Source organism: Myodes glareolus, chromosome X (genome assembly GCF_982192425.1).
Source record: "Myodes glareolus chromosome X, mMyoGla1.1, whole genome shotgun sequence".
Classification (NCBI taxonomy): domain Eukaryota; kingdom Metazoa; phylum Chordata; class Mammalia; order Rodentia; family Cricetidae; genus Myodes; species Myodes glareolus.
The window spans coordinates 103,399,373-103,426,744 of record NC_142053.1 but is presented as its reverse complement, the minus strand read 5'-3'; the positions used below and the strand labels follow the sequence as shown (position 1 = coordinate 103,426,744).

Below are 27,372 nucleotides of genomic sequence, written 5' to 3'. Positions count from 1 at the left end.
CTTTGGCATGGGAAGGTACTTTGCAGGTTGCGGAAAGGAAAATCCAAATACCAACCCAGCCAGAAATCCTTGAATTCAGTGTGTCTGTCCTGCAAGATGTGCTGCTGCAATGGTGGCCCAGAATGTATGGGAGTAGCTAGCCAGTGACTGGTTTAACTTGAGGACCAAACTACAAGAGGGAACCCATGTCCTACACTTACACAAAGTGGAGACTCTGTAAGCCTAAAGACTTAGGATAGGACCATACATGTCAGACTAAATTAAAATGAAATTATTCCTAATGATATTGTGCTAAACTATACTCATAGACTGTTGCCTTGTCCAGTCATCATCTGAGAGACATCCTCTGGCAGCTTATGGGAGCAGATGAAGAGACCCACAGCCAAAAATTAGCCAGAAAGAGAGAGACAGTCAAAATTAGAGATGCACATTTAGTCCTTCCTCTTGGAGCTCAGGGAATGCAGCAGAAGAGGGAAAGGAAAGACTGTGGGCATCAGAGGGGATGAAGAACATGGCCCACAGAATCAACTAAGTAAGGCTCACATGGGCTCACAGAGACATGGGTCTGCACAAGATCCTCCGTGTATATGTTATGGCTGTTAGCTTGTGTATAGTTTATAACTGCTAAGAGTGGGAGCTGATGTATCCCTGAACATTCTGCATGCTCTTGGGACATTTTTCCTCCTGTTGGATTTCCTCATCCAGCCTTGATATGAAGACTTTTGCCTTGTCTTATTGTATCTTGTTTTGCTATGTTTGGTGGTTTTCTGTTGGAGGGCTGAGTTTTTTTTTTTTCTGAATGGAAACAGAGAAAGAGTGGATCTGGGAGGAAAGGATAGGGGGAAGAAACTTGAAGGAGTGGAGGGAGGGGAAACTGTGGTCTCTCTCTCTCTCTCTATATATATATATATTGTATGAGAGAAGAATCTATTTTTTTTTCAGGAAAAATAGATAAAATAAAAAAATAAGAAAAAAGAAAAATAAAATAATGGAAAAAATATAAACATCTTAAAAAACTATTAAAAATCATACTAAGTGCAGTATTTGGAGAATGAATAAAATAATTAAAGGACACAAAGATAATTAGAAAAAGGTCAATAAAACTAAAAGTTTGTTTCTTAAACTCTAAAAATAATAGCAACCCCAAACTGATGATGGCTCTTGAGACTACTTAATGACAAAATAGAGAAGAATCAAATAAAATGAGAAATAAAAGAGGAGAAATTTTAATGTGTTTTTAATGTGTGCTTCAAAAGTAAGAAGAATTTGATAGGGTCCAGACATGTGGTTCACTACATGAAGACACTTGAGTGTCATGTCTCATATCTGAGTTAAATCCTGGGGTCCAAATGGTAGAAGGAGAGGATCACCTGCACCAGATACCTTCTGAAATACACATTATGGAAAATGGTCTACCATACACATGTAAAATAAAAATATGCATATACATGGTCATTAATAAATAAAACCATAAATAAATAAAGAATAGATTAGTGAAATATAAATATATATACATGTCAATAATGTGATATCTTGTTTTTTGTTTTAATTTTTGAAAACATTCAATCTACCAAGGTTGAATTGAAAAGTAATAAAAAACAATAAATTAGGAGATTTGTTAACTAATAAAATATCACAAAATAGAAAGATACAAAGCAAGATGGTTTTATAACAAAACTTTCAAAATCAATTCATTTTAAATGATTGAACTCCTAATAGAATAGAATATAAGGTCCCATTCCAAAACCCATTCTTTCAGGTTTGTATTACCAAATGCCAAAGACAGGGAAATGCTGAAAAAGAAAACTGCAGATCCATTTCCATGATAATCACAAATGTAAAAATCCAGCAAATTGATTTCAACAGCACATTTAAAAATTCATACATCACAACCAAATAGAGTTCCTTCCTGGATATGAGAATGTTTTAACAGACATAAATCAACAAATGTGATAGAATATACTAACAAAACTAAAATAAAAACCAAGATATGGTCATCAAAATCAATGCAGAACAAACATTTGACACATTTGGTAAACGTTAACTCCCAATCCTGATTTAAATTCCTAACAGCACAAGTCCTACACATGTGGGTCAGGTACCATCACTGAAGAAGGGATGGAAGGATGATTAGAGCTAGGGGTCTAGAATGTCTCCTATGAGATAGCATCTCTCAGAAAAGGCAGACAATCTACACCAAGGAAATAGCATCAATGTTTTGTTCCTAAATAAGATTGAAAAGAGAGGTCAATTGATGTCAGTGTGCTTGAAGGAAACCTCAAAAGACTTCACACCAAGAGGAACTATAGGCAATTAATAGCTGCTCAGAGAGGAAGAATCAGTCTTATTCAGAAATAAGGACCTTAATTGGTTATTCAATCTCAAGTTGTTGGCCTTAAAAACACATACATATGGTATAAACAATATTAAAGTGATTTCAGTTGTATTTATACATTTGTGTCCATATATATGTAGCAATATTTATTAAATAGTAAGGCACTATTAATTTGAGAGGGAGTGAAGTTGCACACACACACATCACACTTGACAGGAAATATGTGACACTTGTTTTTCTTAGTTTATCTTATTTTTGCTTGGCATACTCATTTTCAGTTTTATCTACTCTGAATGTGATGAAGTTCCCTGTTTCTTTGTAGGCTTATGAGTCTATGATGTTTCCATACTACAAATTCTTTATCTATTCATGTATTGGTGTACATATCAGTTAATACCATAATTTCCTACTGTGAAGAGGATTACAATAAACATGGATGTGCCTTTATCTGTGTGATATGCTGACTTCTACTCTGTTGAGTAGGTAGACACCCAATAGTGGTATGTCAGGAAAATATTTTGGTTCTTTTTATGCTTTAACTTTTTTAATAATTAATTTTAATTTTTGAGATTATAATATAATTACACCATTTTATCCTTCTCTTGTTTCTCTCCAAATCTTCCTATTTATGCCTCCTTGCTCTCTTTCATATTCATGGCCTCTTATTTTTATTAACTATTGCTAGATAGTTATTAGCAAACATTATATTTGAATTTTAATACTAATCAGGAAAATATCAAACAAAAGTATAATTGGTTACATACAAATATAACATTGTAAATCATCAAGTAATGCATAGGGAAACCACAATAAACTGTTATTTTGAGCCACTAGTATGATTCTAATTAAATGACAGACAATAACGAATGCTTAAATGTATTTTAAAAAATATTGTTCTCCACCTCCTTTGTTGAGAAAAACGTAAAATGGTACAATCATTTAAGAAAACGGCTCTTTAAAATCCTAGCCGTGATGGAACTATGCATCAGTTAATAATTAAAGATAAACTCGGAGGGCACAAAACTACATGGACATTGCATTAAGTAATAAAAACAAAGCAACTTCCTCTTGGATTACTTCAACCAAGAGTGAGACCATATTTGAATTTTCCACTTCTCTTAATCTGCCTCGCTACTGTCCTAGTTTGTGATTACTAGCCCATCTATAATTTGTCTGTTGTGTCTGGTTCTAACGCCTATCAGTCATGCCTGTGTCTGTTCCTAGTACCTATTCTCTCTCTCTCTCTCTCTCTCTCTCTCTCTCTCTCTCTCTCTCTCTCTCTCTCTCTGTGTGTGTGTGTGTGTGTGTGTGTGTGTATCTGTGTCTGTCCCTAATAAAGTGTTTTGCTTTGTAGTGACTGAACAACATAGAAAACATGGTATGTGTCTCAGTAAGGCTTTCTCTAGCTGTGATAAAACACCATGACCAATAGCAACTTGTGGAAGAAATGTTTATTTCATCTTATGTTTTCTGGGTAACAGTCCACCATTCAGTGAAGTCAGGGCAAGTTTTCAAGGCAGGAACTTGGAGGAAGGAACTCATGCAGAGGCCATGGAGGAACACTACTTACTGGCTTGCTCCTCGTGTTCCATTGACCTGCTTTCTTATGTTACCTCCACCAGCCTAGTAGTGGCCCTTCCATATTAGTCACTAATTAAGAAAATGCCCTACAGCCTCATCTTAAGTAGGAATTTTCTCAGTTGAAGTTCACTCCTCTCAGATGAGTCTAGCTTGTGTCAAGTTGACATAAAAAGAGCCAGGACAACATGGGAAAGGAATGAAGAAATTTACAGAACAGTTTAAAAGAATTTCACTTTACTGACCCTGATAAATAGCAAACATCACTGAAAATAGATGTTATCAAGTTATAGCTCAGATTTTTTGTAACATTTTTGTGGGTATTTATTGTCTAAGGTTGGTTTTTGACCTGTATGCTGTTCTAAGCAAATGATTACAACTACATGCAAATACATTATTATGGGTCAGGGACATAAAGAACTACATAACTTAAGATGAAACAATGTATTTGGCTTAGTTTGTAAAGAAGACTGCAGGGGAGATATAAGATATCATGAGATTGGTTACATTGTTCTCTTAAAGACAAGTTAACTAAACTAGCTATTCTACCCTATTTAACTACATAATCTTAAATGATCCCGTATTATGTACTTGCATGCAATGTCCAGAAAATTATCAGTCTTTTGTGTGTCAAGAGATATTTTAAGGAAAAAAATGTATCATTACAGCTCCATATTGTCTTTAATTCCACTTATGGGTGAATAAATCTAGCAAATTAAATATTTTTATATGAAAACTTACATAGAAATAATTATTTGAAAGACAAAAAGGAAAATATTGTTCATAATATCTCAAGTGTTATAATATTTAATTATCTATAAAAATGGCCCATAAATCCAGTGAATAGGAAAATAAAATACCCTATGTTTATGGAACTGAAAATGGCTGCAGATTAAAATATATGAAATATTGGCACATTGGTAAAATTTGAAATAATAATAATTCATTAAAAAATCACAGAATCATCTGATTATTCCTTTCATAAAAGCACCCAGATTTAGCAAATCCAAAGCTACAATGTTAATTAATGGTTTGCTAAGAAAGAGAATAAAGATGCTATTAATAAATATACATTTTTCAAGGAAATCGAAAGTGTTATAAATTTATATGATAATGATCACTGTGCAAGACTGAATGTAGTAAAATTATATTCTATATGATATGTGATCAATATCTTGACAAAGCTGTAAGAAGTTTAAACTCACTATGTCTTGAGAACAGGGTCAAGTTTTCTTATTTAAAGAAAATAATGAAGTTGGATTATTCAAGCTAAATATAACTGAGGCTTTACAGAAGATCAAAAAGATGAGGGACAATAACTAATAATTGAATATGAAAGTGTAAAAAACAGCTGACCTATTTGGTAATATGTACAAATGCTAATATACAGACTTTTGGGGAGAGCACAAACTCCAGAAATAGAAATAAACTCTAAAAAGATTCATAACCTATTATATCTATTAAATTAGAGTCCTTTATTCCCATGCTTAGACATCTCCTGTAATTTAATACACGAGTTATCTATTCAGATTCCAAAAACCACATATTCTACCCTTTCTGGGTACTTTTTTCACCCAGATAGTTTATGACATGAAATATTAACTTCTTTTTATTTAATTTTTTTTCATTTTACATACCAACCCCAGTCCGCCCTCCCTCCACTTTTCCTGTTCCCCACCTCCTATCCCAACCCCATCCACTCCTTAGAGGAGGTAAAGCCTCCCTTGGGCAGTCAACAAATTCTGGCATACCAAGTTGAGGCAGGACCAAACCCCTCCCCCTCATCAAGACTGAGCAATATATTCCATCATAGAGAATGGGCTCCAAAAAGCCAGTTCATGCACCCTGGATGAGTCGTGGTCCTAATGCCAGGCTCCCCAACCATGCCACATAACTGTCACACACATCCAGGGGGCCTAGTTCGGTTCCATGCAGGTTCCCCAGCTTTCAGTTTGGAGTCTGTGAGTTTCCACTATCTCGGGTTTGCTGTCTCTGTGGTTTTCCCAGCAATGATTTTGAAGCACCTTACTCATATGAGCCTTCCTCCCTCTCTTCAACTAACCTTCAAGCACTCAGCCCAGTGCTTGACTGTGGATCACTCCATCTGCTTCCATCAGTTAGTGAATGTACATTCTAAGATGATGGTTAGGATAGTCACTAATCTGATTATAGAGGAAAGGCATTTTGAGGCACTCTTTCCACAGTTACTAGGAGTTTTAAATGAGGCAATCCTTGTGGATTCCTGGGAATTTCCCTAGCACCAGCTTTCTCACTAACTGCATAATGACTTTGTCTATCAAGGTATCTCTTTCATCACTCTCTCTTGCTATGCATCCCCTGCCATAGCCATCTTGAACCCTCATGTTACCATTCCCTATCCCCTCCCTTCTACCACAGCCCAGTTTACCCAGGAGATCTTAAATATTTTCCCTTGCTGGAGCCCTCTGTGTGTCCCTCCTAGGAACCTCGATTTTGCTTAGGTTCTCTGGGATTGTGTTTTGAAGTCTGGTTATACTTTGCTTTATGTCTAATATCCACTGAAGATTGAGCACATACTATGTTTGGTGCTTGTATTTCTGGGTCTGGGTTACCTCACTTAAGCTGGTTTTTTTGTTTGTTTGTTTGTTTTTGTTCCATTCATTTGCCTGCAAATTTCAAGATGTCATTTTCTTTGTTTAACCACTGAGAAATTATCCTTCGTGTAAATTTACCACATTTTCTATATCCATTCTTCGGTTGAGGGGCATCTAGGTTGTTTCTGGGTTCTGGCTATTACAAATAATTCTGCTATGAACATAGTTGAGCAAAGGTCCTTGTGGTATGATTGTTCATCCTCTGGGTATATGCCCAAGAGTAGTATTACTGGGTCTTTAGATAGATTCTCAATTTTCTGAGAAACTGTCATACTGATTTACAAAGCGGCTGTACAAGTTTGCACTCCCACTAGCAATGGAGCAGTATTCCCCATACTCTATATCCTCTCCAGCATGAATTGTCATCAGTATTTTTTATCTTAGCCATTGTGACAGGTTTAAGATGGTATCTCGGAGTCATTTTGATTTGCATTTTCCTGATGGCTAATGATGTTGAGCAATTCCTTAAATGTCTTTCAGCTGTTTGATTTTATTCTGTTGAGAATTTTCTATTTAGATCTGTGCTCCACTTTTAAATTGATTTTTTTGGTATTTTGATGTCTAGTTTCTTGATTTTTAAATATATTTTAGAGATTGGTCCTCTATCTGTTGTGGGGTTGATAAAGATCTTTTCCCATTCTGTGGGGTGCTTTTTTGTCTTATTGACTGTGTCCTTTGCCTTACAGAAGCTTGTTAGTTTCAGTAGGTCCCAATTATTAATTGTTGCTCTCAGTGTCTGTGCTACTGGTATTTTATTTAGGAAGTGATCTCCTATGACCATGCCCTTAAGGCTACGTCCCACTTTCTCTTCCATTAAGTTCAGTGTATCTGGATTTATGTTGATGTCTTTGATCCATTTGGGCTAGAGTGAGTTTTGTGCATGGGGTACATATGGATTTCTTTGCATTCTTTTGCATCTTGACATCCAATTCTGTCAGAACCATTTGTTATAGATGCTTTTCCCCCATTGTACAATTTGGTTTCTTTACCCAAAATCACGTGTTTATAGGTGTGTGGATTAATATCAGGGTCTTCCTTAAACCTGTGGTTTAAAACTATCTTTAAAACTATGATTCCCCTGCCATAGTGGTTATAGTCTTCTTAGTTAGATTATAATATTTACCAGGTATTAATTATCACAACAGAAGCACTGAGAATGGGACAGTAATCTAGTAAGAAGATCACCATACGATGTCTCTGGGTTTGGAAACAAGGGTATGCCATCCATAAGTACAGTCTTCTGGAAAATAGTTTCTACTGTTCTACTGACCTCTTATTCAAATGCAGTGATTGTTTATAGGATGCTAATTGGCCATGTAATCAGACCAATTTGTCATAAGTTAGGATATGTGAAAATCACTAAATATTAAGGTTTTGTTTATCCAATAATATTTAAATGTAAGGTGGTACTGATGTATTATTTTGAGATAAGTAGTAGTGGAAGCAAGCAAGATCCTTGGCAGGTTTTTCACACTGCCACACAAACTGTCACTGCTCCATAAATGTCACTCCTGTGAATACATAGGAGAATTTTATATTAATAGCTTAAGGAAAGTAGCAAGATTCATTTACACATAGATTAGCTTAGTATGTAGACACAAATAAGAGTGAGTGGTTGATGAATTATAGTCTCCTACATTTAATGGATAGTTGTCAAGTTAATATGTAGGGCTTAAGGAGATCCACCTGAAATTCTTCCATGAGGAACATAAAAGCACTTCAGTAGACAGTAGATAGTGGCAATCTTCTACTTGATCAGAATTCATTTCTTCTATCAATAAAGTGGTATTTTCTTGTATAACATTATAGTTTAAAGAGAGTTTTGCTGTGGCTGTGGTGAAACCATGTTTTTTTCTGAGAAAGATATTATAGAAAGTTGATGTCTAGTGACTTGTCAGTTGGCTAGGTGGAGAAAGATAAAGGGGTTAAAAAAAGTGAACTTTGACATATATACAAATAAATGGACACAAAGAGGGTATTATAAAGTGTGAATTATTGAATCTTGGGCTAACATATAACAGATATCACCCTTCATGGAAATAAAACTAAGCAGAAAAGCTTCTGGCCACTTTAGGTTAATAAGTACCTGTTATCAATGGCTAGTGCTTGAAGAAAAGCTACTTCAACAACATAGCCACAGAAGAGACTAATTCTGATTTTAGTTAAAAACATGAACTCCCATTGATCAAGATTGCCCTTCTTACTGGAGCCAATGATGGCCAAACCTGTTATTAGCCTTAGTATATTCTTGTCCCTTAAGAAATATAATTTGTCACGCTGGAGAAATGGCTCAGCTGTTAAGAGCACCAGATGCTCTTTCAGAGGTCCTGAGTTCAATTCCCAGCACCCACATGGTGGCTCACAACCATCTATAATGAGATCTGGTGCCCTGTTCTGGTGTACACATGTTAGCAGAACATTGTATGAATAAAAAAATATTTTTTAAAAAAAGAAATATAATTTGTCACTTGGTGGCTATTGGGTCACACTAGGCTCCTTCATTATGGCAAGTACTTCATTTTCATAACAGATACTTAGTTGGGGTACTGCTTTGTATTTGCTTTATGCAAGGCTTCATCCAGCACCACTGTCCAAGGGGTTATATTAGTACCGAAAATGGTGATTACACATAATGTAGTTGTAGACAAGAGATACATATTCATAGTAAAGGTGGCATGAGATTGGACTGTTGATTGTAGTAATCACATCACAGATCATATCATAGTACATCAGTCATATTTTATATTTTATAATCAGGAAACTTCTATTCCCATGTAGTATTGGAACAGCTTGCTGAAGGCAGTTGAGGCTTAAGCCCACAACCTCCAGGATAATGTATATATTCCAAATTAACAATTTTTTATGTAGTTTTCTTGCTAGTATGCAGACAACTTGGGAACCAAGAAATGAAATCAGCAATTTGTATCCACTTGTCATTTTCCTTACTGACTCACTGTAAGCTTGTGTTTTCTGTAATTCTACAACTCTGAACTCTGCATGGTTAGGCAGAGTTTTGTTAGAAAAGAACACAAATTTTCCACTAACACAGTAGGATTCCTATTGAACTATAAACTACAATGTGACAAAAGCAAAAATGGTCACTTTTTACGAGAAGAAATACCTGCTATCATAAGAAACAATGCTGCTTAAACAGCAGGCACATGTGTGTAATGTGGGATGGTATTCTCTATATGTGTTGTTTTTATTGGTTAGTTCAGATTAAAAGGCCATGATGTTTGATGAACTATCATCTCTTCTAATGAAGAGGAGTCGTCTCTTGATCAGATCAAATCTTTATCAATTTTGATGATGTTCATAGCTTTCTTCTCCTGTGGAAACAAAAGGAAGACCCCTTGCCCAACATAACACATGTTGTGGTTTCCATTCTGAAGTCAGCACATCTTTAAAGTACATTGGCTGATTTAATTTCATAGTTTTTTTTCTACCATCCAATGTGTGTCTGCAGCTGTTGCTCCTTTCACATTAGCAATTAGAAAATTCAAAGTTAATAAAGCATTATGCATTCTATTTCTGGTGGTATATGTCATCCCTTTCTGTTTACTTAACATATCCTTTTGAGTTACTTGCTCTTTCTTTAACTGCCTGTCCTTTAGGATTGTGTGGCAGATCTGCAATATGCTTTATAGGATAAGCAAAAACTTTTTAATTAGAAAAAAAGAGGATATAATGTGGGGTGACCTTCTGTATATGTGTTTCTTTTATTGGTTGATGAATAAAGTTTTTCTGGCCAATGGCTTAGCAGAGTAAAGCCAGGTGGAAAAATCAAACAGAAATATATAGAGAGAATAGGTGGAGTCAAGGAGATGCCATGTAACTGTCTAAGGAGCAACACACCAGGCCCTTACCAGTAAGCCCCAGCCTCATGGTGATACACAGATTAATAGAAATGGTTTAATTTAAGATATAAGAGCTAGCAAGGAATATGGCTGAACTGTTGAGCAAATAATGTTCTAATTAATATAGTTTCTGTGAGATTATCCAGGTTTGAGCAGCCGGGAAATCAAAGTGCAGCCTCTGTTTACAAATGTGTAAAATCCAGGTACTGCACATGAGTACTTCATCTTACCTACTTGTCCAAATGTAACTGTAAAGGGGAAAGAATGGCTACCCTGTTGTGAGAAGTAAAGAGTGGCTAGACAATAAACTAAGGGGTAAAAATTTTAGTTTACATGTCAGCAAATGGTAGGGTTATTTAAAGTGAAATTGGAAGCAGGAGCTGTCTAGTAACTGTAATTGAGTATCTAAATGTAGCAGGGGAACTACTGTTTGCCTTATTGATCTTCTTCTAAGCTTCCCCAAAGCCAAAAGTAGTCATTGTAATTATCTAGATCTTTCCCCTAATGCGAAAAAAGGTCTCTGTGACATAAAATGTGATTCTGATATAGACTAATATGTGACATCCAGATCCACTTTCAAAGAAGGACATATAACTCAACTCTGAAGGTACTCAATCTGCTGCAAAACCTGTCTCATCGGAGGTCACATTCTTCTCAAGAGATCAAGTATACCTCACTGAGCTAAACAGTAGTACAAAAGCAAAGCCATTATAGTTTTTTCGTGAGACACTAGGAAAGCCATCAATCACGCCATAGCTCCCTAAATCACAGTTCAAGTTATCTCTCTGTCTTAATAAACACCTGCTTCCTAATCGCTAATAGAAAGTGCCTTCAGAGAATCCAACTCAGAACAATAAATGTAATAGTATTTTTCTCAAATTCAAAAATACAGTAACAATGCTTGTTCTTTTCATTTAGTTTGATATTATTCTAGACTTTAAAATGGTATAGTTAGTATAAATCAACCTTCAAAAGAATTTTTAATAACTTAAATATAGGAGAACCAAACATTTCAGTTCACATTTTATTTTCTTTGTTCTGGGAAGTGTTATATTGAAGGTTACTTGATCATCTCTTGAAAATATTGTTAATATTAAATATTAATATTTTGAACATCTAAGTTGGTAGATGATTTGGACTAGAAAGATTAACATTTGAGTTTTGAATGTCTTTTTGCTATTTTCAACACCTTTCATTTAATATTTAAGAATATTTTCAAATCATTTGAATATCTCAGGAACATTTGCATATTATTGAACCTAATTTTATATTTTGACATACTGTTGATTTGGATACTTGAAAATATTTTAAAGCTATTAGCCAAGGAAAAAAGTAACAGCATTTGTATATTAATGTATAATTGAAGTGTGAGTAAGTATTTTCAGAGGTAAGACGAAGTTAATATGAATTTTTAGGCTTTCCCTAATCATATCTTACCATTTGCCTCATACTTTCTTTAAAGGATGAATTTGCTTGATGAAAAGCATAGATGACCAATCACACAGCAGTCTTCTAACATCTGCTTCTGGAGCTGATGTGATCTTGCTGGTTACATTAGCATCTAAATGTATGATAAATATCAGCTATCTTGTATGTTAATGCTTTATAAATTTACTTGGGTGCACTTCCCGTCTTATGTTCTTTATCATGATCCTATGGCACTTCAGTCAGAAATCCTTTTGTAAGTAAAATTTTATGAGAAGGAAGTTTTATCATATCAAACAGCCTGTCATTCTCAGCTTTTCATCGTGGATGACAATGATAATTTGGAACAAATTCCTAAGCACTTTATCATATTTTGAAGCCTGGCCCCCATATCTTTATTATTATAGACTTTTTCATCAATAATGAAATATTAGCTTTACCATTTGATGTTACTAATATAAAACTAAAAGAGCTTATATTCATAGTGAATGCTGCGCCTTACAAAGTATTTATATATATATATATATATATATATATATATATATATATATATATATAGTGTCAGCTGATCCACAGAAACAACATGTGAGCATGACAAGGTAGGCTTTAAATATTTCAGTATTGTAGAAAACATTGAGATCAAGAGAAAAAATAAAATTGAAAATGAGTAACAGTCATAAATAAATACTGGATTGACAAGTTTAATTTCTGATGCCATGATAAAACATTCTGACTAAAATCACCTTAAGGGAGGAAAGTGTTTATTTTAGCTTCATATTACAGTCCATCATTCATAGAAGTCATGAGTTCAACCATGATCTTGAAGCAGCAGCCATGAAAGAATGCTTCCTGACTTGCTTTCAGGCTCATGCTTAACTAGCTGTCATACAGCACACAAAACAAACTGTCCAGGGATCCATCCATAGTGGACTGGATCACAGGCCAATCTTATATAATATTCTTTTCTTACTTCTTTACACAACTACATGCAAATGCTATAGATACATATACCTATGAACATAAAGTACACATAAAATTAAAGTAATAAGTCTTTAAAACCGAGTTTATCACCAGAAATGGTGGCATATACCTTTAATTCCAGCATTCAGGAGGTAGAAACAGGGGTTTCTCTGAGTTCAAGGTCAGGCTGGTCCACAGAGAGAGTTCCAGGAAAGCCAGCACTACACAAAGAAACCCTGTCTTGAAAATCCAAAATAAATAAATAAATAAAATCAAGCTTATGTATATACTGAGTTAAAGTTACTCATCTAATGCCTGTGTACTCAGCTTGAGATACTCTTCTATTGGACATACTTCACAGCATTTAACACTTTATAATGCAGTACTTCAACTTGTGCATACACTGGAAGATCACTTTTTATTTATTGTCATGAAAAAAATTAATAAGCTTGCTTTGTTTTGCATAGTACCAAATATTTTCTAGTATCTTACATCTTTGTCATCTCTTAATCTTCTCTTCCTCTTCACCTCAATGTTTTATTGAAGTTTTTAAACTTTTACTTAAAAACCAAGCATTTTTAATTCAGTATAATTAGTGTTGGTGAAACAGTGTGGCGATTATAGCTGCCTTCCAATTTAATATAATCAAGTACTTAAGTAATTTACACATAAATCTTTTAAATATTTACCACAGTGAAAAATTTATAATAGGGGTGAACTAGTTTTATGTTACAGTTATTCATAACATTGAACATCTCAGAGAACAGAGGCACTGGTTTTAGTAAATTTTAGTTACTAACTAAAATTAGTTAAGAGTTAGGAGACTCACGTAGCTAATATTGGACTTAATAAGGCAAAACCTTGGCCCTGATAGGCTAGTAAGCCATGTTTGTCCACCCAGCCCTAATAAATCAATTAAAGAAATAAGTAATGCAATAAGACAGAAAACAGATTTATTCAATTTATCTGCATTGGGAAGAAAGACAGCTAAGTACAGAGACCAACACCCAATCCTCTGGTTCATCTTTCAAGATCCTGATATTCACAGCTTAACAATACCAGACAAGGAGTTCAGTCAACCAATGCTTAGGCTCTACTCTCCTGCAAAGTGGTTTGAAAAGTTGTGAGAATTGTGTGAAATCTCTTTCCAGGTGACAAACAATCCTCTGACTGACAACATGCTTGAGTCTGTTCCTCCTGCCTTCATGGGATTTCTGGGAGAAATTCCGATTCAATGGGATGTCTTGTTTCAGTTGTTTGGTAATCAAAAGAAGAGACATGAATATTCTTATAGGATATTTTCATGCCTGTCAGTAGAGTTACATGGCTGCTTTAGGTTCTTTGAATTAGAACTCCAAAGATATAATGGAAGCATTAGACAGGACCACATATAATCAATTTTAAATGCCCCAAAATTGCATTGTAAATGATAAAATTGGTATTCATCCAATGTTTGTTAAAAATAATTTAAAGATAATAGAAAATGTATTTTTGAAAATATTATGCTCCTCAACACAGAACAAATGAGACATGAAGCAGAAAAAAAATCATCAGGAAAAAGTCAGGAACAACTGGGAATTAGCATAGAGGTGAGGTGTATAGTTAGTGTCGCTGACAGTTCCAGTATCTCACAGATGAGTGCAATAGTAAGTAGTAAAAGAAGTAGTAACTCTGATTGACCTAGGTACTACACTTGATTAATCCTGTGTCCAGGAAGAGAGGTGTTAAGGAGTAAAATGAAAGCAACTACAAGCAAAGTGATGCTGAGAAGTTACAACAAATAACCATTCTGATAGTCTAGAGTAACTAGCACAGTATGTTTAAGTGTAGAATACAGAAGTTACAACAGGTGAGAGATAAAGACTTCAAGGGAGGATAGGAACCAGTCTAGCTAAAGTCTTTTGTGTCTCATGGCAAAGCAACATCCACGTTGTGTTAAGAAGGGAAAAAATCTGTTTAAACTTTCTACTAGCTATGTATTATATAATTCTCTGCACTTTCCTAGGACTAACTTCACTAGCTGTAGTTATGCAAAGACACCACACAGACAACTGCATGGATTGAATATGTATACTCTTTGGAAAACATTTAATAATTTAACTGAGCCAGGATAGAAAGACATGGGAATTATAGGGACAGGAGATAGAAGAGGAACCCTCACCCAGATATCTTGCCGAAGCCTCTCTCCAATAGCTAAGCAAGAGTTACAACATAATTAACAATGGCATAAGACCTTTCTCCCTTCCTGGGAATAAATTTGAAATGATCTAAGAATATCACCAGAAACGTCATTTACAGGGAAGAAACATGCACTAAACACCTTGCACAATACAAATAGCTTATGATGACATCCTATTACATATATATATATATATATATATATATATATATATATATATATATATATACACCATGTTATAATTCTCTGCATGGCATCCCACATTATCTAATTTACCAAAAGATATAGAAAGGAAAAAAATAAAAGTGTCTTCACAACATTTTTTGCTTATATCTAGGATTTAGTTTATTTCATACATATGTGTTTTGCCTACATGTATGTATATGTACAACATGCATTCAGTGCCCATAGAAATTAGAAGGAGTCAGAGACTTTAGAACTGGCGTTGCAGATGGTGGTGAGCTACTGTACAGATGCTGAGAACTGAGCCCAAATCTTCTGTAAAAGCAGCAAGTGATCTTAACCTCTGAGCCATCTGCCCAGACCAAAAGATTTATTTATTTGTATTGTAGGCATGTTTGAGTATACTTGCTTGACTATATGTGTACCATGTGAAAACAAATGCTCATGAAGGCTAGAAGAGAACATAAGATTCTACTAGAACTAAAGTTACAGACAATTGTGAGCTGCCTGATGTGGGTACTGGGAGCTAAATCCAGATTGTCTGCTAGGGTAGCAGCTGCTCATAACTATTCAGGCAGCTCTCCTGCCACTCCCTTATATTTTGAAATGTAACTTGAAAACTGTCAAAATTGTATATACAGCTAATGCTAAGACAATCAGATATGACTGTGACTTGAGGAGCATATATATATATACACATGGATATTTCTTAAATTCAGCAGCTCTTGCCCAAATCTCAGTATGCCTTATCTTGTTCTTTATTCCCTTCTTTTCCCCAATCTCAGTGCTCCAAGACTAAACTATTTTAAATGAAATCTCCTGCTCTTAGGAATAGAAAGGGAGGGGGGAGATGGGGAGGGGGAGGGAAAAGGGAGTCGGGGAGGAGGTGGAAGTTTTTAATAAATAAATAAATAAATAAAATAAAATAAAAGTTTCACATGGACTTCCAAATAAAAATATTACAAATGAAAAAAAAGAAAAGAAAAGAAATCTCCACCTCTGCATCAAACTCAAAAGGTTTAAAGTTCTTTGTTAGCATTCCGACTCCTTGTTTTCCTTCTTTCCAGTGCCCCAGAGATTAAGAGAACTTCTCAGGCTGCTAGGTTGAATGTGTGGAGCTGTGTTCACTGCAGACAGGAGATATAGTGAAAACATATGAGCCCAATGCATGTATCATTCAGTATTTAAGGGTTAAACGGTATATTCTAGGAATTTCATGCCAGATGGATAGAAAGAAGATGCTAGAAAAGACAGTTTCTTGATAAATTTAGCTTCAGCTTGATTTCTCTATTAACTCAATTTTATAAGGGGTAGCACAAAAATATTCCAGTCTAGAAGCCAAGGCAAAAGCACCCTTCTTTTGCAATGACTCTCTCTGAATCTAGATTTCGACTGGAACTGGCCAGTCATGTTCTGACATATCCCAATCTAAATGGTGTAAAGTCATAACCAATGCCAAGTTTCCTGCCCAGGTAATTGTCAAATTCTAAGGCTATTCTTTCAAAAAAGAAAAAAGGCCACTTTATTTAATATCCACATGAAAAATGCATTTCATATAAATCAAATATCTTTATAATCAAAGAAAAATTTAACTATTGAGAAGTGTTACAGGCAGTGCAGATGTCATTAATGTAATATATGTATATATATAGAGAGAAAGAGATACATAGATATTAATATTTGGAATTACTTGTTAGGATTATATTTCCCTGACATTCACTATGTTTGGTAAAACTATGTGTATTTATTTGGCCAACAAACCTTGAAATATGAATGAAATGTGCCTTTTCTGTTGCAGAGTTTAGTGATAATAAATAATTTTAATAACCCTTCCTTGCAGTCTGGCATAATTTCAAAAGTTAATTTCATAACTCTTGGTTTCTGAGTGTTCAGAATGAGATCTTTTAGTTCACCATGTCATAGATCATGAGATAAACCCTACTATAGTCTACAGGTGATTAAAATTATTGTACATAAAAGAAAGACAGCTAGATATATGGTATATCTATCTCAACATCTAGATCTCTAGATAGGTAGATAAATAGACAAATAGATATGTAGATAGATAGATTCATAGATAGATAAAGATAAAGAGATAGATAGGTAGATAGGTAGATATAGATGAATGGAATGAAGGATGGATGGATGGATGGATGGATGGATGGATGGATGGAAGGATGGAGGATGGACAGGTAAAATTGAAATTACAATTATCTCTAATCTTTGCTACCTGTATTTTGGTTACTATTATTGAAAGGAATTTAATTTTTAAATGACAAAGAAAGAACACAAATTTCATATGATATATCTCCAACTTGTCATCAGCAATAACTCTGTGGGTAACAGAAAAAAATGGGAGGGCAAATTTGTCAATAAGTCTATAAAACAATTTTGTTAGCTTATATACTTGTGGCTTGTCAGTAATTACATAAAGACAAACATGAAAATGGATAACAAAACTGCAACAAGACTAGATTGTTACAAATGGTAGAATTAGTCTCAGCATTTTAGTTGTGGATTTTAAGGATGATTTATGTTGTTAGATTGATATAGAATCCATTTTCTAGTATTTTCACAATTTAAATGGTAAATTATAGGTAAAGAATATTTTTAGCTTATTTTTTTGTTTTTATTTAAATAGCAAAAAGAAGAGCAGAGGATCAACTAATATTGGCTTAATTCCTAGCTAAAATAATAGGTATTATTTCATCACATCACAATTAGAACTGAAGCATAAGGTGACTAAAGTTTAGGCCATTCAGGTGGTCTTCCAAAAGACACACTGAAAATACAAAATCCAAGATAAAAGCTCACATTGCTCTGAGTTTAAGATGAATGTTCAGCTTCCAAATCTAGTAACTTTCAAGAGAGAAGTTTATATTCTGCTAAATCCAGATATTTTTAAATAAACATTATTTTTGTACCAAACGTATATATCTTCAATAATATAAATTTACCTTCAATATAAATTATATAAATTATCTTCAATAATAAATTTCTAAAGGCTGAAATTGTACCACTTTTGACTTTTATTTGTTATCTAATTTTTAATATAGTATTTTTAGTTCTTTGAGAATTTCATACATTCATACAATGTTTTTTCATTATATCTACATCCTAGTCCATCTGTAAGTCCTCCTGGAACTATCATTCCACTTCCAAACTTATAGTCCACATTTTTCATAACTCCACCCCAGATCAGGTTGGGGTCATCCACTAGAACATTGTTGATTTACCAGGGACCACACTCTTAAAGAAAAGTGACGCTCCCCCCAAATCATCAGCAGTCAACAGATCCTCAGTTCCTCAGCTAAGAGTAGGAACTCCTGATCACCTCCTGAATTCACCAGCATTTTTTTTAATTTGAAATGTGAGCTAATAAATAAGCTATGTTTAATCTGTAGATTGTTTTTGGTAGGATTGTCATTTTTACTGTGTTGATCGTACCTATCCAAGAGTATGAGAGATCTTTCCATTTTCTGATATCTTCCACAAATTCTTCCTTTAAAGACTTAAAGTTCTTGTCATACAGGTCTTTCACTTCTTTGGTTAGAATTACCCTGTAGACAGAGGTAACTTTCCCATAGACATTCAGTCCCAAAGAAGCACACTGAGATTTATATTAATTACAAACTCTTTGGCCTATTGCTCAGGCTTATTATTAACTAGCTCTTACAACTTAAATAAACCCACATTTCTTATCAATGTTTAGCCATGTGGCTTGGTATCATTCCTTATTACAGCATTCTCATCTTGGTTCATCTGCATCTGGCTGGTGACTGCAGACTGAGCCTTTCCTCTTCCCAGAATTCTCGTAGTCTAGTCACACAACCTATACTTCCTGCCTGTCTACTGGCCAATCAGTGCTTTATAAAACTAATACAAGTGACAAATCATTACAGGGTACAAGAGCATTATCCCACATCATTTACCCTCTACTTCTTTTCAAAACAAGAATGCTCAATCTGATCTCCTTTGTTTAGCTTGTTTCCAGAGTTTCATCCATAACAACTTGTAAACAACACTATAAACAAAGACAAACTTCCATGATCTGTTTTTTTTCTTTTGGAATATGGGTATAGTTTTCTAGGCTACTTCCAGCTGATTTGGGGCACTGATAATCTTATAGAAAAACAAAGAAAATTTAAGATTATGCAAATCCTGACTGGAGTATTCTGTGTGACTGGATTGTCTCAGCCAGCAGTCTTGAGGTTGTTCTAGGTGTAGAACTCAGAGGAAACTGCAACAGTGGTGCTCTGAAATCTTGGATCATCTGGGCCATGCACTACTATCAGAGATTTTTCAGGGTGTCTTCCTCGATCAATGGAAAAAAGAAAGCATCTTCAACAAATGGTGCCACTAATTATCAGTTACGGGAGAAATAATAATTGTAACAGTTAGGTCAGAGGTGTTTGGCATGAGAAGATTAAGTCTTACCATTGTTTGTAAGAAGCAACTCAGTCTACGTGAGATCTCTTTCTGTCTTGGTCATTGGAAAGAAAATAGAAAAAAAATTAAACAGGGAGCTTTACTCAAAAGAAAAGACAGTAGACGGTCCCATTGGTTAAATGATATTAGAAAATATTCTCCATGGACATTGCTATATTTCCCTACCTGGTAGTCTTTAAAATTAAAGCAAAAATAATACCTGAAAAAAATAATACCTGATGAGAATAGTAATATTTATTCATAAAATTCAGTTCGAGCTACAGATAAAATAATTTTGTTGAACTCGTGTGAATAAACATTTAAAGGGATTTTTCCTTTACATTAACTTAGGAGATATAAATGAATGTCAGATTCATATATGGTATTTCAGAGAATGACCTTACCTGACAAATGAGTGAAATAGATACATTACCCTTTTCTACAAAAGCAATTTCTGAATCAAAGTAGAGAATTGAAAAAGAAAAACACATGTAGAAAGAAAATACCATAACATTAAAAAGAGCAATATATTGCTGATTGTAAGCTAATTGATTATATACCTGTAAAACAAGTGTTTCTACTAAACTTTAGTATCATGAACAAAAAAGAAATCAGTTCCAAATTAGTTTCCTTGGCTTAGGAGAAAAATAATAACATTTCTAATTCTGTTTCTATTTGGAGGATAAATTCTTTACCAGAGAGATGAACAAATTAGATTCACTTAATATCTAATTATCCTCTGTTTTTCATTAGGAAGAAAGAGATGGGGGTGAGAAATACAAAAAGGTATATGGAGACATATAATACATATCTAAGCTGGCTTTAAAACCCATGTAAAGTGAAAATAAAGAAAACAGTACCATGTAAAAAAATCATTGAACTAACAAGGTTGAAATCTAAGGTCAGAATATTTACTTACAATATAAATTAGCATAGGTTTTTCTAACCTCATTATCCTCATATAACAAACCTGAAAAAGTTTTGGGAAGAACTTGGGCAAACAGGACAGGTTAGTAAAACAAGATACTAACAAAGTATTTTAATGAAATAAAGGAAGTTTTAATTCTTTTTATAATGTAACAATTCCAAAATAATAGTGACTTTGCAGAATAATTCATGCATATACATACCATATTCTGAATATCTATTGTCTTTGAGTTAATCCATATGGAGGAGGATAATGCTAGGCAGAATCCATCTTTACTGTTAATGCAGTTGAAGGGCCAGCAGTAGAAGAATTGCAGAACAAAAGGGATACAAGCAATCCATAGTCCTACTTCACTTTAAATCCTATGAATAATAACAGAGACCACCATGCAAGTTATATTCAACTGTGCAATAGTAGCACTTATAGATTAGGGATAAACTTCAGCAGTCTAATTGAATTTAAGGTCCACTTAATAGGAGATAATTCATGCCTAGTGCTACACCCATAGCTGGTGAGGTCATGGGACCATACAGAGAACTGGTCAAAATATAGAGAACAATTGACTATGGAATGCCCAGCCCCAACTGATACATGTGCAACACAACCTCTATACCTAACGTCCAGAGGATATTTCAGAAAAGCAGGCAGAACTGTAAAATCCATAGGACCAGGATATATGCTGTGAGATAGTATTTTCTGTTTATAACAGGGAAATTGTATCCGTGAAATATGAAATATGTTTCCCTAAACAAGACCTAAACAATGACCTCATCAACTGGCATGTCAATGTAGACAGGGGAAATCTCATAAGGCTCTACTCCTAGATGAAGAACTATAGTAATGTAATGATTGCTGAAAGAGGAATAATCAGTCTTCTAGGAAAGTCCCTTTTTCATTTCCAGGTAGTCAGCCCTAAACCTATATACATGCAAGAAACATTATATGTACTCAAAAGTCTATATTTGTATATGCATGAATAATATATATAATATATGTTCATACATTATTTATAGTTATATATTTCAATGTATTCTGTAAATATATAATATATCCATACACACAATTATATATATATATGTGTGTGTGTGTGTGTGTGTGTGTGTGTGTGTGTGTGTGTAAATTACTGGTTAAAATGGCTACAAAGGGACAACAGGTATACAAAGAGGTACAAAGGTCCTGAGATGCAAGTATATCTGATGTATTTTAGGCACAGCTAGAAGCCCCTTTGACTGAAACAGGATAAATGAGAGAGACACTATTAGGTAAATAATTTAAATCAGTTAAGGGGGAAAAGAAATGGCTGGACTGTAAAGACCCTAATTAGAGCTATGTTTTTTGCTATTAGTATTCTCTAAAAACATTAATTTTGTCTACGAAGTAGCATTTCATATTGGGAAGACAAAAGAGAAAAATTGAAAGTATAAAAGGCTTGGCTTCTACAAATTTTGATACCATTATTTTCTTGTAAGAATTTGCGCCAAATGCTTAATGAAAATTTGAATTTAGAAGATTTCTTTCCCTCTACTTTAGCAGTAGTATCCTCTTTATGCCATGATTGTGTGAGATTAATTTTTTTAAAAATAAGAATAATTATAAATCTACTAGATTGCCTAAGAGCAGGTGGTTGCTGACATATTCTTTATTCTCTGGAAAACAACATGGATCAAACAGCAAAATAATAGTCTTGGGTAGGTATAATTAATAAAGCAGAGAGACATATTATTTCCTCAAAGAAGAAAGGAACTAAAGGAAAGTGTTGCAGCAATAGCAATAACAACTGAGGTCTAGAGGCTCTTGTAATTGTAAAGCAACTCTTGTTAACCTAATTAAAATAAAGGGACCTCTATTGACCTAAAAGAAATTCCAAAGGATAAAATTGTGAGAATGCATGACTTTGTACTGGATACTTTACATAGCATGGTGCCTGAGGTCTTATTCAGAGAGTTCATGGTATTATAATTATCATGAAAGAGACTTAATATAAACACAACAGAAGCAGAAATTTAATGAATAACATAAGTGTTATTTTCATATTCCTAATTATTTCTTATTAAAATGAAGAATTTTAAATATACATGTAGCATTTTTTATAATTGTCATTTCTTGTTACATTTACACAATTCATAATTTTTGTTTCTAAACATTTTTCTACAGCCAATTGAATTTTTGTCATAAATGATTATCATTTACACTCAACATCTTTTGTACTGAAGCTGTACTTTCCTGATGAGTATTGTAGAGTATAGTCTGTTGAATGTCGTGTTTCAAGAGAAGCATATAGAAATGTATCAGTGCCCTACTTAATTGTTGCCAGTGCCATGGGAAAGGAAGTGATTACTACAAATAAGACCTTTCAAGTTCAAATAGGCTTAATGTAGTCAATTGGCGGTTCTTCTCTTGAAATAAGAGGGTTAATATTTGAGAGAAATATTTTTTGAAAAAGAAAATTGTAGAAGTTGCTGCCACATCAAAAATCAACTTAGACACTATTAAATTTATATTTAACAGAGTTGCTATATCCACGCTTCTGGTTTTTTTTTGTTGTCTATACACAGATGTGGATCTAAAGTAGGAAATGTGTCACTTTCATCTTGTCTTGATTATTTTATGTTGATTACAAATTATATAGATGAAGTAGAGTGTAATGAAAGCCAAGAAAAGAAGGCAATAGCAGTTCAATTCCACAGTTAACCAATTGTGGAGTTAGAATAAACATAAAGTCTTTGTCATGTTGTTTTAAATGTAGTAAACATTCTACCGTAATAGTCGATCTATTTTGTTAATACTTTTTTCATAACAAATACTCACTGAAATGCTAGCAGCTGTGAGGTTTTTCTTGTCTTCATCATCGTGAAGTATATAGACTAGACAGATAGTTTAGTTTTATAGTCAGTTCCTAGTCTGCCCACCTTCAGAAATGGTCATAGCACGTTTAATGCCCAATAGATATTTAAAATTTAAAAAAGAAAAGAAAATGAAATAATTTATGAGCGTCAATTTTCAATCTTGGCAAATTTTTAATCACTTCACCTTTGACCCAGTTCTTCTCGATAACAATATGCATGATCAGACAAAGGAAAACATTTGAGCACATCTTTCATCCACAGTACTGAAAGGTAAAATTTTAGACTGAATATGATTCAGCTATATGACTGATATATTCCCTTTGAGAATAAGATCATTCCTTAATATGGAATAATGTGGTAGACTTGGAGCACATCTTGTAGAGAAACTCAATCATACTTTTATGATTCTGCGGAAGACCTTTTGTCTGTAGAAGATGTATTCTTGGTTCTTATTAGCTCCAGCCTTGCATTTATATGTAGTATGAAGTATAGACTTTGTCAAAACATTGCTAATTTAATTTTCTTTTGCTTCAGTGCCTGAGCCCCAAATTTCTGATGAGTGAAAATACTTCTGAGAAACAAAATTCGAAAGAGTATTTTCTAGACTTCGATTTTTAAGGTAGGTGAAGCAGGTCCCTTTAACAGCATTTGTTATATAAACACATTCCTTTTAGGAAGAATCTTGGGTGAATCACAGGATTCTTTACAGAGCTAAGGCAGGCTCAGAGACTCAAGCACAAAGGAGAGAGGTTTGTTGGGGCTGGATCAATAGTGGATAATTGATAAGTATCAGGGCCTTCCTCCCTGGTAATTCTAATGACCATAAACCCTCTCTTAGCCCCTGTCATTCTTAATTCCCACTAATCTGCTCTCTTACGATTTTTCAGAATTGCGACCTCAGCGACGCTTCTGGCCAACCTTGGCCAGAGAACTCAAAACTAAGGTCTGCTCAACAATGTGGCATAGCGAGACCAGGTCACAGTTCAACATGGATGACAGACTTCATAGTGTAAAACTCTACGTCATGAAAGAAGATGAGAAATGGGAACATATAGGCTCAGGTCAAATTTCAACCAAATACATCGGACGGCTGCAGGGTGTATGCCTACTTCTTCATTCAGAATTAGATGGCTCTCGGCTAATAGAAAGCAAAATTAATCCTGATGTGACATATAAGAAACAACAAAGGAATTTAATTATTTGGACTGATGCTAATAATCAAACTATGGCACTATGTTTCCTAGAGCCAGATGGCTGTCAAGATATCTGGAATGATATCTGCCAGGTTCTAGGTAAAGACCCAAGCGACCAGATCTCTGAAGAGCTTACCGGGGTGAATGACAGTTTTCAAGAACTGTCCCAAATTGAGAATCTGTTTCAGATGCCTAAATGTGAACTAGGTAAACTTGACAACATTGCAGATTTATTTAATATTGTAGAAGAATCGCCATGCCTCAAGGAACGGCTGGCTCAGCTCTTGGAAAGTGAAGATTACATCAAAAAGTTGCTACAGATGTTCCACACTTGCGAGGAACAGAAGAACGTGGAAAGGTTACAGGTTTTACATGTCATTATTAAAGGAATCCTATCTCTCAACAATGCACGTTTATTTAATATTATGTTTTCTGATGAATATGTCATGGATGTAGTAGGATGCCTTGAGTACGACCCTAGTTCGGATCATCCATATCAGCACAGGAAATTCTTGACTGAAAGTGCAAAATTTAAAGAAGTTATGCCAATCACAAACTCTAAACTTAAGCAAAAAATACACCAAACCTACAGAATGCAATATATTCATGACATTCTATTACCTATATCATCCAAATTTCAAGAGGATTGGCTTTCTGATCTTACAACTTTTATTTTTTCCAATAAAATTGAAATAATTAGCATGCTGCATGAAGATGAAATGTTTTTGCATGAAGCTTTTAGTGAGTTAAAAGATAACACTGTAGGTGATGAAAGACGGAGTGAATTGTTATTTTTCTTTAAGGAGTTCTTTGAATTTGCTAAGATATTAAATTTTCAGAAGAAGGATGAGTTATTGAAAACAGTGATAAAGCTAGGAATCATGAGTGCTCTGAAAGTTTCAGTATGTATGCAAGACAACAAAATAAAAGTAGCTGCTCTAGATATATTTACTTGTCTAGTAGAATTTAATGCACGAATAGTCCGAGTGTATGCAGTGGAAGAAGTTGAGGACAGTGAAAATAAGGATGATCTTCTCATCAATATAATGATCAGACAAATCATCTGTGATCCTGATCCTGAATCTTCTCATGTTTTAAGTTTGGCAGCAGTTCTCTGTGCTCTTCTTGACCCACAAAACATGTTTGTAACATCTAATAGATATGAAAGAAGAGAATTTATGAATTACTTCTATACGCATTGCATGGATAACTTGGCAGCACCAATTTTATCTATCACAGGACAAAATGATAGTGGTGATAACATAAGCAACATCTATTCTGATAATGACCAAAATCCACAATTACTTGGAATAGTTTTGGAATTGCTCAGCTTTTGTTTACAAAACCATACAACCTATATCAAAAATTATATTTTGAGCAACAACTTGCTCAGCAGAATCCTGGTGCTGATGAATTCAAAGCACACTTTTCTTGTTTTGTGTGCTCTGAGATTTATGAGACAGATGATTGGCTTTAAAGATGAAATTTATAATCTTTACATAATGAGGAAAAATCTTTTTGAACCTGTTATAAATGCTTTTCTTCGTAATGGAAAACGATACAATATGTTAAACTCAGCTATTATTGAACTATTTGAATTTATTAGAGTGGAAAACATCAAGTCTCTTATTGCAAACATTGTGAAAAATTTTTTTACGGCTTTTGATTCAGTTGAGTATGTTCAGACATTTAAAGGTTTGAAAATTAAATTTGAAGAACAGAAGGAAAGAGAAAGTCAAGTAAGAAGAAACTTACATGATATAATATATGAGAAATTATACTTCAGACGTATGAAAGCTATGGAGGTAAATGTCAAGGAGGAAATGTGTCCTAGAGTAAATACTGAAGATGTTCTGCCATTGGAAGGGGACTTGCTAAATTCTTATGACACTTTTATGAAAATAAAAGAGACAAGTGAAAATGAAGTAGAACAGTCAGAAGAAAAATTATTTGAATTTGACTGTTCATCTCGTTCTGAGGTTTCTGTTAGAGGAATGAGTAGGCCACCATACCGTAGCAGGATGATTCCATTAGTGGACTACTCAGATGATGATGATGATGATGATGATGATGACGACGACAGTGACAGTGATGATCATCAGGATGATGAAGAGGAAGAAGAACCTCCCCCCAAAAGACCTAATCTTGGTTCATAAAATAAGATGAGGCCCTCAACTTTTGATTCAAATAAAATTTGATAAATATCACAAACTGAAAATTCTAATTTAAAAGAAAATTTTCTCTTATGGACTTTTAGATATGGTATAAAGAATAGTAAATATGTTGAATAAAAGGCCTCGAATTTATATAAAGAAAATCTTCCATAATATAGATTCATAATATAAAACCAGCCCCTAAGTGATAACATCTTATCAAGAACAACTTATTTTAGCAGTATGGTTTGTGAGGAGGAAATGGTTTGATGAAGTAATACAATTTTCACTCAGGTCTTTATATTGCAAACAACTTCAAGAGCTTTATTACAAAACTTACTTTTAAAAGGGATCTAGTAACGGAAAAAAAAGTCAATATTAAAGTAAAAATAAAGTGAGACTTCCCAACATTTCTATAAAGATTTAGCAGAACTTCATCATTATGAATAATTGAGAAACAACATTCTGCACAATTAAGTGCATATGTTTATGAATAAAATGTTAAGCTGGATCCTAAATGAACTGTTGTGAATTTACTTCTTTTTTAGATGAGCAATATCAAGTATCAGTATCAATACAATTCTATTCCTAATGTGCATTCTCTATGTCCTCTGGGGAATAAAACAGGATGCATCAAATATCCAGATTGTTAAAGTTATTTCTTCAATCATTAA

The 27,372-nt window shown here is 34.1% G+C and overlaps 1 protein-coding gene across 1 annotated transcript in view; it reads left to right on the top strand.

Moving 5' to 3' along the window:
- LOC125410265 (protein PPP4R3C1-like) overlaps positions 1-27,147 on the top strand; it is a 34,412-nt gene extending 7,265 nt beyond the window's left edge. The window contains exons 2-3 of the mRNA XM_048449729.3: positions 23,887-23,971; positions 24,240-27,147. Coding sequence (XP_048305686.3) covers positions 24,308-26,701 — 2,394 coding nt within the window. The 5' untranslated portion in view covers positions 23,887-23,971; positions 24,240-24,307 and the 3' untranslated portion in view covers positions 26,702-27,147. The remainder of the gene's footprint in view (positions 1-23,886; positions 23,972-24,239) is intronic.
- The last annotated feature ends 225 nt before the right edge of the window (positions 27,148-27,372 follow it).